The sequence below is a fragment of the Lotus japonicus genome, chromosome 6 (assembly GCF_012489685.1).
Source record: "Lotus japonicus ecotype B-129 chromosome 6, LjGifu_v1.2".
Taxonomy (NCBI): Eukaryota; Viridiplantae; Streptophyta; class Magnoliopsida; order Fabales; family Fabaceae; genus Lotus; species Lotus japonicus.
Genome location: NC_080046.1, coordinates 8,957,059 through 8,975,027, shown reverse-complemented (window position 1 = coordinate 8,975,027; position 17,969 = coordinate 8,957,059). Strand labels below are relative to the sequence as shown.

General features: G+C 35.3%; 2 protein-coding genes across 2 annotated transcripts; both read right to left on the bottom strand.

Moving 5' to 3' along the window:
• Window positions 1–91: 91 nt before the first annotated feature.
• Window positions 92–6,431, bottom strand: LOC130724197 (cysteine-rich receptor-like protein kinase 2). The gene is made up of 8 exons (XM_057575371.1): window positions 5,929–6,431; window positions 2,879–3,285; window positions 2,582–2,701; window positions 2,119–2,246; window positions 1,780–1,993; window positions 1,465–1,696; window positions 755–908; window positions 92–666 (listed from the first exon to the last, which is right to left on the bottom strand). Exons 1-8 carry the CDS (start codon window positions 6,318–6,320, stop codon window positions 352–354), a joined length of 1,962 nt encoding a protein of 653 aa, XP_057431354.1. The 5' UTR covers window positions 6,321–6,431; the 3' UTR covers window positions 92–351.
• A 3,825-nt stretch (window positions 6,432–10,256) lies between these two features.
• On the bottom strand, window positions 10,257–16,175 carry LOC130724198 (cold-responsive protein kinase 1-like). The gene is made up of 8 exons (XM_057575372.1): window positions 15,478–16,175; window positions 13,145–13,536; window positions 12,536–12,658; window positions 12,167–12,294; window positions 11,786–11,999; window positions 11,453–11,684; window positions 10,894–11,044; window positions 10,257–10,734 (listed from the first exon to the last, which is right to left on the bottom strand). Exons 1-8 carry the CDS (start codon window positions 15,861–15,863, stop codon window positions 10,414–10,416), a joined length of 1,947 nt encoding a protein of 648 aa, XP_057431355.1. The 5' UTR covers window positions 15,864–16,175; the 3' UTR covers window positions 10,257–10,413.
• Between the last annotated feature and the right edge of the window lie 1,794 nt (window positions 16,176–17,969).

The window sequence follows — 17,969 nt, the reverse complement described above, 5'->3', positions numbered from 1 at the left end:
ATTATGAATTTGTCTAGTAAATGTGTTGAGATTTGTATTTTGCCTGCATTTTGTGACGTCAATTTTTAACACAGCCTATGCCAAGCTTGGATTAAAAGGAGAAACTTATATTAGATTTTTTTTTCATTATGTCCAGTTTTCCAATAATGTGTCAACTAAGCTGTTTGAAGGAGACTTAGATCTTTATGTCATCGATCAACTTAGCTGTTTGTAGCTATGGAAAAAACATACTTCGAGTTCGTGCTTATGGCAAATCCAAACATTATTGACTTGTATGATTGATATGTATCTGAAATGAAGAGCAATCCTCAATTACTTTTCTTATTCAAGTCCCTTTACTACGTCCGATAATCATCTGGCTGAGGGAATAGTAAATGAGGCAGTGGCATTTGACATAGAAGAACCAGTTGAGGTAGAGTGGCCGTCACGGGACCTGAGATTCGTATCAACAAACACAGGCATAGTTGGTTGCAGGTGATCCATTAAGCTCTTGCTTTGGAGCAGGACTACTACTTCAGACATGGTTGGCCTCATTGCAGCTGAAGCTTGAGTGCACATCAAAGCAATCTCTATGGTTTTCTTCACTTCTTCTCCATCATACTCATCAGGGTCTAAAGCCTTGTCCACCAGCTCCAAGTGCATGCCTCTCTCATGCAGTTTCCATGTCTGTTCAGCCAAAATCAAATATAAGGTAATATGGTAACAGCATATCATGTGATATTTAACATTTTACTAGTTATGAGAAATTCCTTACTCGTTGAAGAAGGTATTCATGACCATCATCATCAACCTTCACTTCTGTACTCTTTCGACCACTTATGATTTCTAGGACTACGATACCAAAGCTGTAGGTATCAGCTTTCTCTGATAATTGACCATGAATTGCATACTCTGGTGCTGTGTATCCCCTGACAACAAGTACATATTATGCATTACATAATCAATTAAAGAATACTTGTAATAATAATTTGGGACTTGGGATACGTGCAGTCAGGGATACCCTACATTCATGCATTCACGATTACTAGACTGTATCATTAAGCTCGTTCAACTCATATTTTTTCTCAAGATGTAGACATATCTTAAAATTTAAGCTATCCGATTTAGATCAGAGGGCTCAGATTCAATGACTGCATGAATAATGTAGGGATTCCCGACTGCAGGGAATCCATTTCCTAGGACTTGAGATACGTGCAATCAGCAACACCCTACATTCATGCATTCACGATATCTAGACCGTACGATTAAGATCGGTCTACTCATGTTTTTCATCAAGATCGAATGGTAGGCATGTATTAAAATTTAAGCTGTCCGGATCTAGATCAGACGGCCCATATGGAATTGACTTCCTTGGACTTGGGAGCGGTAAATTCTTTCGTACAAAACTTTTCTCTACTTTTTTACTATATTTACTGCTCAAATAAATGTCAAGAAATTTAAGTGAATGCAGTTGTTTTGCCTTACAATGTTCCTGCAAATCTTGTGCTGAGATGAGATTGATCCCCTGGCAGAAGGCGTGCCAATCCAAAATCAGCAATTTTGGCCTGAAGCTCATCACTCAGGAGAATATTGCTAGTCTTTATATCTCTATGTATGATGGAAATGTGGAACTCCTCATGTAGATATGCCAGTCCCCTTGCAGTGCCTAAAATTATGTCATACCTTTGTTTCCAGTTGAGGGAGCCTTTTTTGTCACCTGTTTTACAAGTTTATGCACTTAAGGAAAACAGATAAGAAAGATTGAGAAAATGGTTTGAGGTAGAAGTTGATATGAGTTACCAAATAAGAATTTGTCAAGGCTGCTGTTTTCCATGTATTCATAAACCAGGATTCTCTCTTCCCCTTTACTGCAACAACCAAGAAGTCTAACAAGATTCCTGTGATGAACATTGCTTATAAGCTTGACTTCGCTTTCAAAGTCATCCTCCATCTTGCTGGATTTGCCCAGAACTAATTTCTTGACTGCAACTATTTTTCCATTTTTCAGAGTACCCTGTTCAATAGCATAATTGGAATTTCTTTTAGTGTGAAAGTGGTTTTTTCTGATGTTGCATTAAAAAACATTACTTTCTTTGAACATTCTTTCACTTGAAATATTGTACAACTACTTAAGTTTACCTTGTAGACATCGCCAAAGCCTCCTTCTCCTAGTTTATTTTCATCACTGAAATTTTTTGTTGCAGATTTCAAATCACTATACTTGTAGTTGCTTGGACCTCTCAACTCAGTTGCTCCCAGTATATTCCCTGCCACATGAGGTACACATGAGTTTGAATTTCTTAATGATTAATGAATAAACAAGTAAAGCTTATTTTGGTGTTCAAAATTACTTATATTCAAGAGTAAATTATTGAGAGAACTGTCAAAAGAAAGTAATCATGGATTTGAGTTCCCTCATTTGAAGGCTTCACATGAACATGTCATGTTAAATTTGTGTGTTCTCATTTTCATTCTTATTAAATAAGTGGTACCTGTAAACATTTATGAAAAAATAGTTAAACGCAAACTTTAACATGATAATATCATATGACATGAGAGGATTCAAACCCTTGCGGAGATCTAAGATTCCATAGTTACTTACCCCTAGGAACCCTCTTGGGTTTTCTGAATCGTCGCCAGGCGAAAAATGCAAGGAGGATCAGAAGAAGAGCTACACCTCCAACAACACCACCTATAATGACCCACTTCTTGCTTGAACCTCCTGCAAAACAGGAAAGAAGTTGACATTATTCCCAAATGAGGTACTACTTTTTATGTTTGTGACACACCTAGTTTGCCATTTTAATCTCAATATACATTCATATAAAATTATTCTAATTTTTTGTATTTAACTATGCCTTCATCCAAAAACAATGAAATGGAATCATTCAAATTCTACCTTCTTTCAAATAGGGTTTGATGTCAATGCTCTGGTTATCAGCAAAGAAGGGTGTCTCAGAGTATCTCATAAAACACCCTGCATCAAATGCTCTGCCATCTGATTTGGGAAGACAAGTCTGCAAGTTGTTGAATCCAACTGTCAAGCAACTGAGACAGTTGGTCTCTGTGGCTGTCTCAACGCACTGTGCAACGGCATAGATTGCACCGCCGCCACCACCAGGAGCTAACATTGTCTTAGTAGCTGCATAAAAGCCTTTAATTTTTGGTGTTGCTATTTGGAGGTCCATAAGCGCTTGTATTCCAGCTGCTCCAAAAGCACTAACATCCTTTGCAGCAGTCCTGTTCCCACATGACACACCGCCACCTTGTTCATTGGTTTGATCGTAGAACCTCTCGCTCTCGTACCTTATCACATTTTGCAAGTGTCCAACATCAAAGTTGAGTGAAAATTGGCTCTTGCTCAATAGTTATTTATACAATTAAATCATGCGTGCATGTAAACTTTCACGTTAATTTGAGTAATAATGACATGTAGGCACTAAACTTTCACCTGCAGGATATAGATATAACATGTTAATATGGTGTGTGTGCGGCAAAATTATCCGTACCAAATATGTAATGTACTGTATTAATTCATTGCTAGATAATACTCCAAAGCCAACTCCAATTGACGGTGGCCACTGGTAGTTAGGTTCTATTTGATTTGAACAATTTTTTATTTCGTGAATTTATTAATTAATAAGTATAGAACATAACATTGTTTTCACTATAACTACATTTGTATAAAAAGAGTAATGATATATACACACCTCATTTTTTAAACACTTCATTTCCACCTTTTTCTATTTCTATCTCTCTCATCTTATCATCTATCACATCTCATATTTTCTCTCTCTTACTTTTTCTTTTCTTTCTATCTCTCTCACCATTCCACCTCTCCACCTCTCTTCTACCTCTAAAGAGAGGTGTGGATGAAACATTACTCGTATAAAAACAGTAATTTTCCTATCCTATTCACATATAATTATTTTCAAGTTGGTCTTCATCTTATGTTATTTTAAAAACAATTAGCACAACAGATTAAAGGTATCTTCGGTCATCAGTAAAAGTTCTTTATTTTATGGGTGTTTTCAAAGAGAAGGGGCTCAATTTAGGATTTTGGTTGTTGAATTTCATGGGTGTATTAGCTTAATTGTGAAGAGCAGTTTTTGGATGCAATGCGGGATAGTTAAGGGGTACACATACATGTTTTTATAGGTGGCTGCTTTACGGTACACGTGCAATGTTTATTTATTTATTTTTTGTTCAATCCGAACAAGGTGTTATCAATATCCCATTTCATATTTTCCGATGTACCAAAAAATATCCCATTTCATAGGATCGCTAAAATAGGTGATCTAATGAAATTGGGAAAATTAGACCATCAACAGACATTTGAATACTCTAAAGCTTTAGCAGCTAATGTATGAGCAACATTATTACCCTCCCTTCTACAGTCATACGGATGATCGGTTCCAAAATGGCGATGGTTTACCTAAGAAACATGAGATGACCTCTAAAGAGTCATATTCGACCACCATCGTGTCCAATTCCAGCTTCAAAGCTTCACCTATGGCCCACCTTAGCGCTATTGCCTCTGCCACCAACGGATCAACATGATACTATAAGAGTTGGTGGCAGCGTACATGCACTCCCTCTCATGGTCCCGAACCACCATGCCTAGGCCTTGACCATCGGTTCCCGACCCGATAGGGTTGTTCTTAAAGATAGTAATTCATAACATTTCTTATGCTTAGGGATAAAAATTGTATGGACTAATTAAAACTGAATGTATAACGTCATAGATTGTACGTTTAAAAAAAGAAAACGTCATAGATTGTAATGTATGGACTAAATTAAAAACAAGTGTCAAGTATAAGGACTTTAATATATTATTGTCGTTTTCAAAAAAAATAAATATACTATTGTCCGTTTCAACCACAAAATTGTGACATAATATCTTTACGTTTTAAATGTTAAGAATATATTGGCCCCAAAAAATTATGCGTCCTTTAAAATAGTTGGTTCATGAATTAATAGATATTTGCATACAAGAAAAATACTGAAAATAATTTTTATTGGTATTACTATTTTTTCTACAAACATTTTTAAAAAGTGAAAAAATGACATTTTTATTATTATATATCAATGATATATAAAATATTTTCTCATTCTTATAGAAAATGAGAGTAATTGTAAACCTGTCCCCGAATAATTACTCGAGTGATAAGAGTCAGATGACATGTGGGTTGGATAAGGGAGGTCCAGAGATCAATCTCTAAAATGTGCAAGTTATCTTTTCGATCTATAAAAAAAGTAATTATAAAACTAAATTTCCCGTAGCTAATTCACACTTCTTTGATAACTAGTTTTAGTAAATTTAAATCCATCACAGAAAACGGGGATGGGTATGGTGGTGCGAAATGACCATGGAGAGGTTATGGCCTCTGCAACTTCTTACCCGCTGTCAACTTTAACACCCTAGCTTGCTGGCTCAGGCGAAAGCATGCGGCCGGCGATGAAGCTTGCGGTAGACTTGGGATTCTGGCGGGTTCAGGTCGAGATTAATTGCCTCAAACTGCTTTAGGCTTGGAAGAAGAGGGAATCGAATTTATCTTATTTAGATTTTGTTTGAAGGGATTGTCATTTACTTGTTTCTATTTTTGATGTTTTTTTCTTTTGTGTTTGTTAGACGGTCTGGTAATTTTATGGCGAATTTATTGGCTAAAAACGCAGACACCTATGCTAATTCAGTGTGAGTGAAGTAGGTTTCTATAGTTGAAGTTTCGTTGGTGAACTCTGATGTAATAGCTTTATTACCCGTTTCTTTGATTAATGCATATATATTGTTTACTTTCAAAAAAAAATCATTCACTACCACCCGAATAGGTGGTGGACGCTAGAACGCCCTATGATGGCGATGAATGATTAAACTTCATGCTGAAGTAGAAGAAAAAAAACTAAGGTAAAGATTAGTTGTTCATCTCATTTCATGCTGAAAACACCTACCTGAGGAAGCAGCCATCGTAGATGACTCTGGCACCGTTGGCGGCGGAGCAGTTGCGGATTTTCTTATCAGCAGCGTCGAAGCAAGCGAGGCAATCCTTTCTGGAGAGGTAGTTTCTGCACTGAAGCATGGTAAAGGTAATCACCTCCCCCCTTGCTTTCTGCGACGTCGCGAAGTGGTTGTTGCTCTGGTTCCTAATCTCCGCTCGCAGGTCCGAAAACGTGTCGTTGATGTTGGCATGGAAACTGCGCAGGTTAGAAGCGTTGTACGTGCTGCACCCTGCGTTCAGCAACTTTGTCTGCGGCGCCGCGACTGCACCGTGATGATTGATGTCGCTCCACCACCACAATGTCAAGGTTATGGCCAGTAAGAACTTGAGTTGCAGCATCTGCATCTTTATTCTTTAGCTGTGTCTCAGATTACTTGATAACTTCAAATATATATGATGAAGAAATTCACAAGTGTGTGTCTATTAGTACTATTGGGACTTCATTAGTTTATTTGCTCTTGCTGGCGGCTTACATTAGTTTTAATAGTCTATTGTTGTGTGTGTATAATATTCATCACATGGAAAATTATTGGAGGAATACCGTAACACGACTTAGACAGAAAATAAAAGAAAATAAAAGAGATTGAGATATATAACTGATGATGTGATAAGAAATTAAGAGAAAGTAGCGAAATTGAGTGGGATAACATATGAAGTATTTATTCGTGTTTAGTTGTTTGTTTGCATTGATACGAACGTTTATATGAATGGCAGCTCTCTAGAATTGGAGCAACCAGTCTTGTCGACTATGGATATGGCTAACAACAAGCCTAGCCCGAAATTCTTAAAAAAAAACATATCTTCGGTCATTATTTATTGGCTCATTTTCTGTTTTATCAATAAATTGTTTCATAATATAAGTAGAGAGTTTTGATTCGACTGTCATGCTTTTATGCCCTTCGAAATGTATCATATCATCTCATTGTTAATCACTAAAATATGAAGCATTATTATTTATCATGACTTGACTTTAATTTATTTCACTACATAATCACTTACTACTCAATTATGAATTATGACAGCAATTAGGTTGTCATAAAAATATTTTCTTAATATACTCACCAAAATAAAATAAGAAGTGAAAGGAATTTTCTTTTTCATTCATATCCAACAAATACTTGAAAAATTTGTGGATACTATATATCCAGAGAGACATTACGAATGAGATTAGAATAGTCTATATATATGCTCCTAACTGAAAATTATATAGATTGGTGGTTTTGAATTATGATGAAGAATGATTAATGATGATATAGGCGAGAATGGTGGTGGGGTGATGAGTGAGAAGACGTAGTCAACACGAATGAGCATACTAGAAAATTATGCGTTTACTTCCACATATGTTCCAGCGATTCCCTGCCAAACAAGTACCCACCAGTCACCACGACTTGTGACGATGACCTAGCTATAGACGAGAATGTTAAGGTTGTTTTTTAACAACAGAATGTTATTGTTTATTTGTGGGCTAGTGTGTTTTTTTTTTCGAAAAAAAAATGAGAAAGAAAAAGAATTTTGAACGTGGAAAGAAAAAGAATTGAAACAGAAATAATAAATGTAATATATGATAAAAATAATAATAAATGTAATATATTATAGAAGAGAGATATATAAAAGAAATATGAGGTTGTCTCAATATTTGTATGTTTGTGTATCATTACTCTTTTAATTTAGATTATTTTTATTGGTGGCGGCTATAATGAAGTAATAAAATGGGTGGTTCATTCAGATCAAGATCCTCTATCCTAAAATGGTGATTTTTTTCCCCTTGATAAGGTTATGCGATGCCTATTACGAATCAACAGGTTGAGGCAAATGCCGAGCAAAAGGAAAATGTTGAGCTGACCAACCCTGCTCAAAGGACTCCAATTTCTATAGTTGTTGACAACTCTCATGTGCAGAAAAAATTTACTCTTAAAGTTGGTACTCGCAAAGGAGAGGTCGAGTCCTATACAATTCCAATGTCGGGCGGAAGGGGGGAAAGCTCTCTATCTCGCTTCTCTTGTAGCTAGATTCTCCATAACCACCCGTGAGCTTATTGGCCCAGAAAGGTGTACGGCCTCATTTGGAAGTTGCTCAGAGAGAGTTCACTGCCAACTGTAATAGCACCATCTTCTAAAATCACTGTAGCGCATGATACTCGAACATTGGCTCGAGGCCCTCCTTACATGATTTCTTCTTCATATAGGTATATATAGGATATATAGAAAAGGATATATTCAAATAGAATAAATTGGGAAATAGGATAGAAGCGGGTAGCGGGAATCGAACACTCATCGTTAGCTTGGGAGTCTACATTCGATTCGGTAACAAATATTTATTTATATTTGTACATACTTCATGTAAAAAAAAAACACTTTTGGCCGACAGGGCCGGTCCCGACATTTTGGAGGCCCTGGGTTAATAATAAAAATGGACCCCTAAATTTTTTTTTGGAGAAAGTTTAATAGGTACACTAAACCAAAAAAAGGCCTTTTACAGCGCTTTGGACTTCTAGCCGCTGTAAAATAGTATACAGCGGTACAAAGCGCTGTAAAAGATCGACTTTTTAAAGCGCTTTTTTAAAGAAAAACGCTGTAAAAAGTATTCAATTTTTTTTTTGAGGCCCCTTCTTTTTGGAGGCCCTGGGCTGTGGGCCTGCTTGCACAGGCCCAGGGCCGGCCCTGTTGGCCGACATAACTTTTAGGTGGAAAGTAAAAAATAAAATGTGACAGGTGATTTGATTGAATAATGATAAAATAGATAGAAAATGAAGGTGAAAAAAGGGGTGAAGGTGTGTATGAATCATAACTTTATTTTGAAAGTTGTTTGTCATGATAGAAAGAGAAAAGAAAAAAGAAGAAGAAAAAATGTTGTGTGCACTCTCTCCTCTCATTTCGAGAGGATGAAAAGAAAAAAAAAACTTTTTTATTAAAAAATATTGTTATCCAACAATAAGCAAATTGTGGTTGCCCTAAAGTGAATCCTGGCGGCATTTAAATGTCAGACAAAAGATATATGAAAAAAAAAACCAAAACGAGGGATGCGATCATGGGAAATGATCAAAAGTCAAGTTTGTTTTGGAATAAGATCCAAGCCTAATATGAATAGTTCTGCAACATTGATTCTCATTCGATGACGGTTGGTTAATTGAGGCTAGGATTTCAAACTTGTCGATTGTGCATGTTTGAAGCACAATCTCTTCTCAAATTCTCTGCCCTATTTCTCTCTCTCCATTATACTTTCTACCGTGTAAACTATAGAACTAGCTACAACTTATCAAATTCAGGTCACATGAACTATTCTTTTATATTTTCATTAATTATTTTGAATTAATGAAATCAGGATGAATGAAAATCCATTATACGTTTTTGGTCCCTAAGATTTGGTTTTTGTCTCTCGTCGGCGTAACTTCAGGATTAGGGCCCCAAACCGGAACAAAAATCAAAAGCCGACCATAGTCTGGGGCCCTAATCCAGAAGTTACGCAGACGAGGGACGAAAACCAAATCTCGGCCAATGTTTAGGGACAAAAACGTATTTAACCCATTCATTTATATAGAAGGCTAAGGTCAAATCTTTAGGCTGCTCGAGTCGCCAGCTAGAAATAAATGATCTTTAAAAAATAAGAATCTGGTTGCACTTGCATGTTTTCATATAAACATGTGGTCACTCCCTTCCAAAAGTTAAAAAAAAAAATATTTACTAGAAAATTACAGACATTTTATTATACGTCATATGTAATCATCTCTTATAAAATAATTTGGTGTAGTTTCATGTGATGTGTTTGTTTGATAGCATTAACACCTTTTTTTTTTGTAAGAAGCATTAACGCTTAAAATCAACCAAGAAAATAGTATCTCATTTGAAAAAAAAAATCAAACATAATTTCTAACTATTAAAACATTATCGACGCAATAATTAATTAACTTAATAAAAAATTAAATACAAATTATAAAATATTATAAATATATGTAGATATGGGTAAAATTAGGTATTGTAGTGTTCTATTAGCATACCTATGACTATGACTAAACTACCCCTATCATGGTCATTTCGACAATACCATGTTATATGTACTTTAACTGAATAAGCATAAGGAAAAGAAGTCTAAGAAAGTACAGCAAAAAATGAGAAAATATAAGAGGGATAACTGAGGAGGAGAGAATTTTAAACGTGATTTTAAATGTCCTTTTGTATAGTATCTATATAAACAGTTCTAATATCGACATACCATCATATTTAGAAAGTTTTTGTATAGATTTGGAAAAGCTTATACTATGAAGAATTGGGAAGATGTAAGAAATATTTTATGTGCTTGGTTATGAAAAAACCATCGATTCTATTCAATGAAATAACCATCAAGTAATCATTATTTCACACTATACTTTCATATTTGAGGGATAATGGAAGAAATGCTCTTTTTTTTAGAACTTCAAATCCTTTATTTCTCCTCAATATATTCATCGAGCTGATAGTACAGAAGTGGAAACAGTAGCATTAGATTTAGATGTAGAGGAACCAGTTGAGGTAGATGTGTCTGTCCGGGGCCTGAAGTTTGATTCGACAAAGACAGGCATGGCTGGCTTCATGTGCACCAATAAGTTCTTGCTTTTGAGAAGGACTACAATTTCAGACATTGTTGGCCTTGCAGAAGCTGAAGCTTGAGTGCATAATAAAGCAATCTCTATGATTCTTTTCACTTCTTCACCATCATAGTCCTCAGAGTTCAATGTCTTGTCAACTAGCTCCAAGTGCCTCTCAACCTCATACAGTTTCCATGCCTGTTATAAAGTAAGAAAAATAAGTCAATATAGCAAATGCTTAAAAGGAAAAATGACACTTTCTTCTTCTTTGTATATCCGTGAAATTTCGTAGAATGCGGGTTAGACCTAACTCTACCATAGAGGTAGCTTGGGGTGAGTATTAACAAAATTGCTTACCCTTTGAAGGAGGAATTCACCATCAGCATCATCCCTCAATTCGCTGCTCTTTTGGCCACTTATGATTTCTAGGACTACAACACCAAAGCTGTAGGTATCAGCCTTCTCTGATAACTGACCATGGAGTGCATACTCAGGAGCTGTATATCCCCTGACAAGTGCACAATTTGTTAGCATTTTTCATAAAAGAATAGTTACATATAGCATCGAGGGTGGAAACTCTGCCTATGTTGTGTCATTGCCAATTCTAAGCTCGGGTAAAGGAGGAAGCTTGTGTTGAGCCAGCGGCAGCCAATGTACAATTGGTTGTAACATTAATATGGATCATGTGATCCATATAGCTGAACTCAATTAGACGGGTAAGACTTTTTTTTGTGAGCCTGGGGACCACCAACAACAAAAACTAATCCCTTCACCGTGAGTGCTCGCACTAAGCGGTAAACGGCTGGTCACAAAATGTGCTTCTTTCCTTTAGGTAAGGATTGAACCTGCGACCTCATGGTTAAGGGACGAGGTGAGCAACCACCATGCTATAATAGAAGTAAATGTGTGGACTTACAATGTTCCTGCAAATTTTGTGCTGAGATGAGATCGGTCTTCTGGTAGAAGCCTTGCCAACCCAAAGTCAGCAATTCTAGGCTGAAAATCATCATCCAAGAGGATATTGTTGGTCTTTATATCTCTATGTATGATGCAAACATGGAAATCCTCATGTAGATAGGACAGACCCCTTGCAGTGCCTAAAATTATGTCATACCTTTGTTTCCAGTTGAGAGAACCCTTCCTTTCACCTGTTTTGGAAATTCAATGCTAAATGGATTGAGTGAAAGAGGAACGTATATGCAATAGAGATTCACAAATGCTTCAATTAGAGATTGACATGAGTTTTTACCAAATAAGAATCTGTCAAGACTGTTGTTGGCCATGTATTCATATACAAGGATTCTCTCTGGGCCGTTTGTGCAACATCCAAGAAGTCGAACTAGATTCCTATGATGAACATTACTTATAAGCTTCACTTCGCTTTCAAATTGTTCATCCATCTTGCTGGATTGGCCTAATAGCAATTTCTTGACTGCAACTACTTTACCATTTTTTAGAGTGCCCTGTTCAGTAAATTGAAGATTATGAGTCTTCTAAATATTCAAAGTGATCTATCTTAATAGCTAGAGGAATAACTATAATCAATTTTTCCTGTACTAAACATAGATTCACTCAGAATCATTACTTTTTTTAACATGTAATTTTATGTTGAAAAATAGCTTAAGTATACCTTATATACATCTCCAAAACCTCCTTCTCCTAGTTTATTGTCATTGCTAAAGTTTTTTGTTGCAGACTTCAAATCTTTGTACCTGTAGGTAACTGGACCTTTCAGCTCAGTTGCTCCCAATATGTCACCTAATAAAGAACATATAGTTAGGACTTAGGAATTTCTTCAGATATAAATGAGTCCATGTATTCATCAATCCATATTACAAAAAATATGTACAAAAAAATTATTCTCTCCATAGAATAAACATGAAATAGCAGAAGTCTCCTGCAAGGACATCAAGTTTCAACCATGAACTGACATGCTATTGTTGTTTAGTCTTGGGTATGAAATTGCGAATTAAAACACTTTCAAAATTGTCTCACTCACCTCTAGGATGCCTATTGGGTTTCTTGTACCTTCTAAGCCAGACAAATAGTGCAAGAAGGATTACAACAAGACCTACACCTCCAACAATACCACCAATAATAGCCCCCTTCTTGCTTGAACCGCCTGCAAGAGAAGAAAGCCGTTAATCTTTGAGTGTAAAGTGCAAGCTCCCATTTAGTGTGAATGGTTTCCTGTTGGAGAAGCTCATAATCAGTTCTAATAGAGTAAAAATAGTTCTGGATGACAACAGTATGTTTGGGACTTGGGAGTCATATTGGAGAATTAATTTCACTCCCAAAATCAATTCTGGTAGAAGCTAGAGAGAGTTTCTTATTCGTCGAACATAATCAATTCTGATATTTCACAACTGGATCTCACAATATTACCATACAAAAACAACTTTCTCATAAATACATCCAAACATAAATTTATCCAAAATTAATTATGACAACCCTAATCCAAACGTGTTAATTTTTGTCATGATTAATTTTGGCATCCAAAAGCTACCCCAGTTTGGCTTAAAAATCAATTCTGTAATGATTTCCAAACATTCTATAAATATACTATCATTCTTCCACAAACAATGTAAAGTAAGCAATCTAATCATACCTTGTTTTAAGAAGGGTGTGATATCAATGGTCTGGTTATCAGCAAAGAAGGATGTCTCAGAGTATCTCATAAAACACCCTGCATCAAATGCCCTCCCATCTGAATTGGGAAGACAACTCTGTATGTTGTTGAATCCTACTGTCAAGCAATCCAAACAACCACTCTCTGTGACAGTGTCAGCACATTGTGCAATGGCATAGATTGCACCACCAGCCACTGGTGTCTTGGTAGCTGCAAAGAAACCAGTGATTTTTGGTGTTACTGTTTGTAGATCCTGTAGCACTTGCTGTGCAGTTGCAGTGAAAGTAGAGGCTCCATTTGCAGTCTCATTTCCGCAAATCATACTGTTGCCGGGTAGAGTGGTTTGATCGAAGAAGCCATTGCTCTCGTACCTTAATACATGTCATGAAAACATATTTTGAGAATTTAAACAAAATACTCACATAGCAAATAATGTGCATACGTCTTCTTGGTAATTTGTGTTAAGGTAACTTGCTGAGGTAATGAAAAGGAAAACAAAGGGAACTCATAGTGATAAAAAAAGTATGATCATCAAGATATTAGAGTTGTATAAACCTGAAAATCTTTCCAAAATGAACATACTGTATTGGAAGTTTTTGGATGAGTTGATTGGCAGTGGAGCTAAATTAATTACATGAGTAGTCAATATTGAAATTGACATCTTAAACAAAATACATCTAGTACCAAATCGCATAAAACCCCAGTTCTTCTGACAAATAGAAATTATATGCACTCTATGAGTGTATGGAAAATAAATGGCCTGGTATACATCTGTATGAGTTTGGTGTTATGGAAATTGTGTTTTCTGGAAGAAAAAAAAAGTGTTTGTGGTTTGTGTTTTATGGGTAGATGAAGATGAATTTGGGGTGAAAATGATGAAGATTATGTTTGTTTAGTTCATGTAAAAATTAAATTAGTTTAGTTAATTATGGATTAAGTTTTTTAATTAATAATTTTGGTTAATTCAATTATTAATTACATATGTGTCATTTAAATTTTAATTAAAAAATTCGCGGATAAGTCAGTGTTTTCGGTCACTAGGTATGCTCAGGGGAGCTCCACCATCCGGAGGACCAAACCCATAATTTCCCTTAATATTAATTTATTTTATTATTTTAATTACTTTTACATTGAATTTTTATTATGAAATATTAAATTAAATACTTATTCATTTATTTATATAGTTAAATGTGTTAGACTCTGACCTGAATTTTTGAATGTATGTTAGACCTATTTTAAAAAAAAATTCACAATATCCAACTATTTCTACCTGGACGTGGAAATGTTAGACTAAAGTCACTAAACCTTATTTAAATAGGTGTGACCTATTTAAAAAATTTAAGATCGGACCTGTTATTTGTTAAATAAAAAAATTAGGACTTAACCTAGCATCTTGAAAGTTTTATCTGACTTGATAATCTATTTAAAAACCTACTTTTTTTAAGCATGAGCCTAATATAGGTTAGGTCATAAGTCTCATTTATATTTTATATTATTTCTACCCTCCCTATTTCTACTCTAGCTCATCTCAATATAATCGTTATTCTAAAAAAATTATGAACAATGAGATAACTTAAATTTAAATTTTGTGAGATAATACTATATAATAAATTTATTATGATGTATTATCAGTACGAATAACTGTTTGTTCACACCGCATTTTTAAGGTGGAAAAAGATGGATGAGAGAGATAAGAAGAAAAGAAAAAAATAAAAAAGAGAAAATATAAAATGTGATAAGTGATAAGAGAAAAGAAATAAAAATAAAAATATATAAAAATAAAATATATAAAATATGAGGTGTGAATATATCATTGGAATCACTAATCACTACACCGTTGTTGCCGGCGAGGTGCAGGCGTATTAAAAAAATATGAAGTGACAAAGGCATGGCGTGTGGCATTAAATTTGATGCATACCTCACCTAAAAGTCCACCTCCAACCCACAACTTAGACCTTAATTCCCCATGACATGTTTCCCAAATTATCTAGAACATGCCACTTTGTTTATTTGTGTCACTCACTCTGTGTCGATATATATTTGGTTGTATGTTTATAAAATTTCTAAACTAGTTTTTTACTAATTAAAGTTTTTTATTCGGCTCTAATTAATCATCTTCAAAAAAGTCCAACCTTTCAAAAAAATCTTCTACTCCTACTAACTGGATCAAATTCCTTATATGATTAAAGTATATAATTTAAATTTATGATATATTAAAATATACTAAGCAAGTAGAGTAGTAATAAGCAATTAAGCATAAGATATACTAAATAATTAGACAAATAATCATAGGTGGAGAAGCTGTACTGTACCTAAGGAAGCAACCATCATAGATGACACGGGCCCCATTGGCACCGGCTGAGCAATTCCTGATTTGAGCGGCGGCGACGGTGAAGCAGGCGGCGCAGTCAGCTGCAGAGAGATAATCCCGGCATTGAAACATAGCATAAACAGGGTCCGTTCCCCTTGCTTCCTGCGCCGTCGCAAAACGCTTGCTTTGATTACTCACCTGCGATTTCAAATCCGCAAGAGTCCCGTTCAGATTTTGGTTGAAGGTGGACAAGGTGGTGGCGTTGTATTGGCTGCAACCCTTGTTGATTAACCGCGTTTGAGGGTCACCCAGTGCACCGTGAAAGCTCCTCCATGACCACAACAAGAACAGGGTCAAGGCTAGGAGCTTGTGTTGAAGTTGCAGCATAGTCTATTGTACGAGGAAAGTAGGAAACTATGTTGAAAATTTGGGTGAAAAGATAAAGACTGTGATGGAAAATGAATGGTGTTTGATAAAATGATTCAAAGAAAAAGTTATTGTTGTTGGTGATGTTGTCAACGGTGGACAAAAGACAGAATGAACTTCGTTGTCAACAACAGGGAGTGCAGCATATAAATTATGGCAAGGGGGAAGGTTTTTTCTGGTGAAATTCCACCTCAACACTTTGTTTGGGTTCACATTGAAGAGAAATGGTACTTTAACACTAACAATTGAGGGAAAGAAGAACTTTGCTTAGAGTTAGATCCATCTTCAAATTGCCACTTATATATGGAACAGATTTGGATCACTTATCTTATTTGCTTTTAAAAAATTACTTGTTCCTGACTTGTGTATTGAAATATTCATGACTCTTGATGGGGTTGGGAAGAGTATATTTAGACTTTTGCACTTTCGGTCATAAGATAAATTTTCAAGTAACTTGAATGATTTGGTCAAAATTACTTATTATAAATAATTTGGCTCTTCATATCATCAAATGACCAAGTATTTACAACATGTCATGACTAGTAAAACATTATTACTTTTTCATCGGGCAGTAACCCATGCCTTCGTACAAGGTTTATATAGAGTTGTCTATCAACTACATGGAGTAATTTGACTTCATCGTACATAGACTTGGTTAAATTATCTCGTGAGATAAGTTAGATAACCCAACAACAATAATAATAATAATATTAATAATAATAATAATATTAATAATAATAATTTATTATTATTATTATTATTATTGTTATTATTATTATTGCCCTCAATTTATGGATTATGTAGAACTCAAACTCTTTTTCTAAGAATGTAACGCAGACAGACCTCACTAGTGCATGCAAGGTGAAACATGATAATAATGTTAGGCGGATCCTGACAGGGCAAGGGCAAGGGCAGAGCACAACAAAGTTTGAGACGGATCTCTTGCAAGGCACATCCCAACATGGGTACCTTCATAAGGTATTATGATGTTGAAGTCGGATCAAACAATTTTCAAAGTACAAGGGGAATATTAATATACAAATAAGTGTTATGCTGAATCTCTTAGTTTTACTCTTGTTTCTATTATCTACTAACTTAAAATGCAAAGTTCTATTGCATTGTTCATGTCAAACTTTTTTTTTTCTCATTTTCGTTGCTTTTGGGCCTAGGTAATCAATGTTCCGCTATAAATTGAACCATTTTGTGCATTCATTTTCACCTTGTGTTCTCAAGGCAGTGCCCTCTTTTTCTCTTGGCTATATTTCAGTTGAAATCTGTATTGGAGATATGAGTGGGTATCGCGCGGCCGGGTATAATATAAATTTGGTATGATGTTTGATTTTGGGATTCCATTACCTTATAAAAGGACTCTAGAATTTATCCTTGGCAAGAAGTAAGGGGTAATTTGTCTCGTGTTTTCTTCTTCACTATTTTGTTTGTTTGGGAGTGTATCACAGTGCATTATAGTTTCTTAAATAATTGCAATGTGATGCTAAGTTTTCGATGCTATATTTTATTGATTTGGGATTGAATGATGGCAGGAAGGAAAGTTATGGTGTGTGTATGCAAAGCCAGCTGATCAAGAAGAGGTGTGGATTTTTACTCATATACATAATATTCTTGATTTCATTTATAAAATAATAGAGATATATGACATTGTTTTACTAATTAAATGAATGCTTCAGTTACATCATTTTAAATTTTTGTAATTATTCTACAAATTTGAACTTATACTAGTGTTTTTTACCCACGCGTTGCACGGGGAATATGTCTATCATATTTGGTACGTCAATCAATACTTTGATTATTAAAAATATATTAAACAACATATGAAATAGAAGAGTCTGAAATGCTAAGTAAAATCTAGAAAGCATGAGCAGAAGTTTGAGTTGACACAACCATATGTGCTTTTGATGTTCTTCGGCGACTCCACCGTCAAGTTGTTCTTCTCCACCGTGAATCTCTCCATTGACCATGACGTCGCCAACAGCAACAGAAACCTAAAAAGAAACCCAGAAAGAATCCTCTAAATAAGAAATTATTCTTGCTCTCTCACTCTAATTTGGA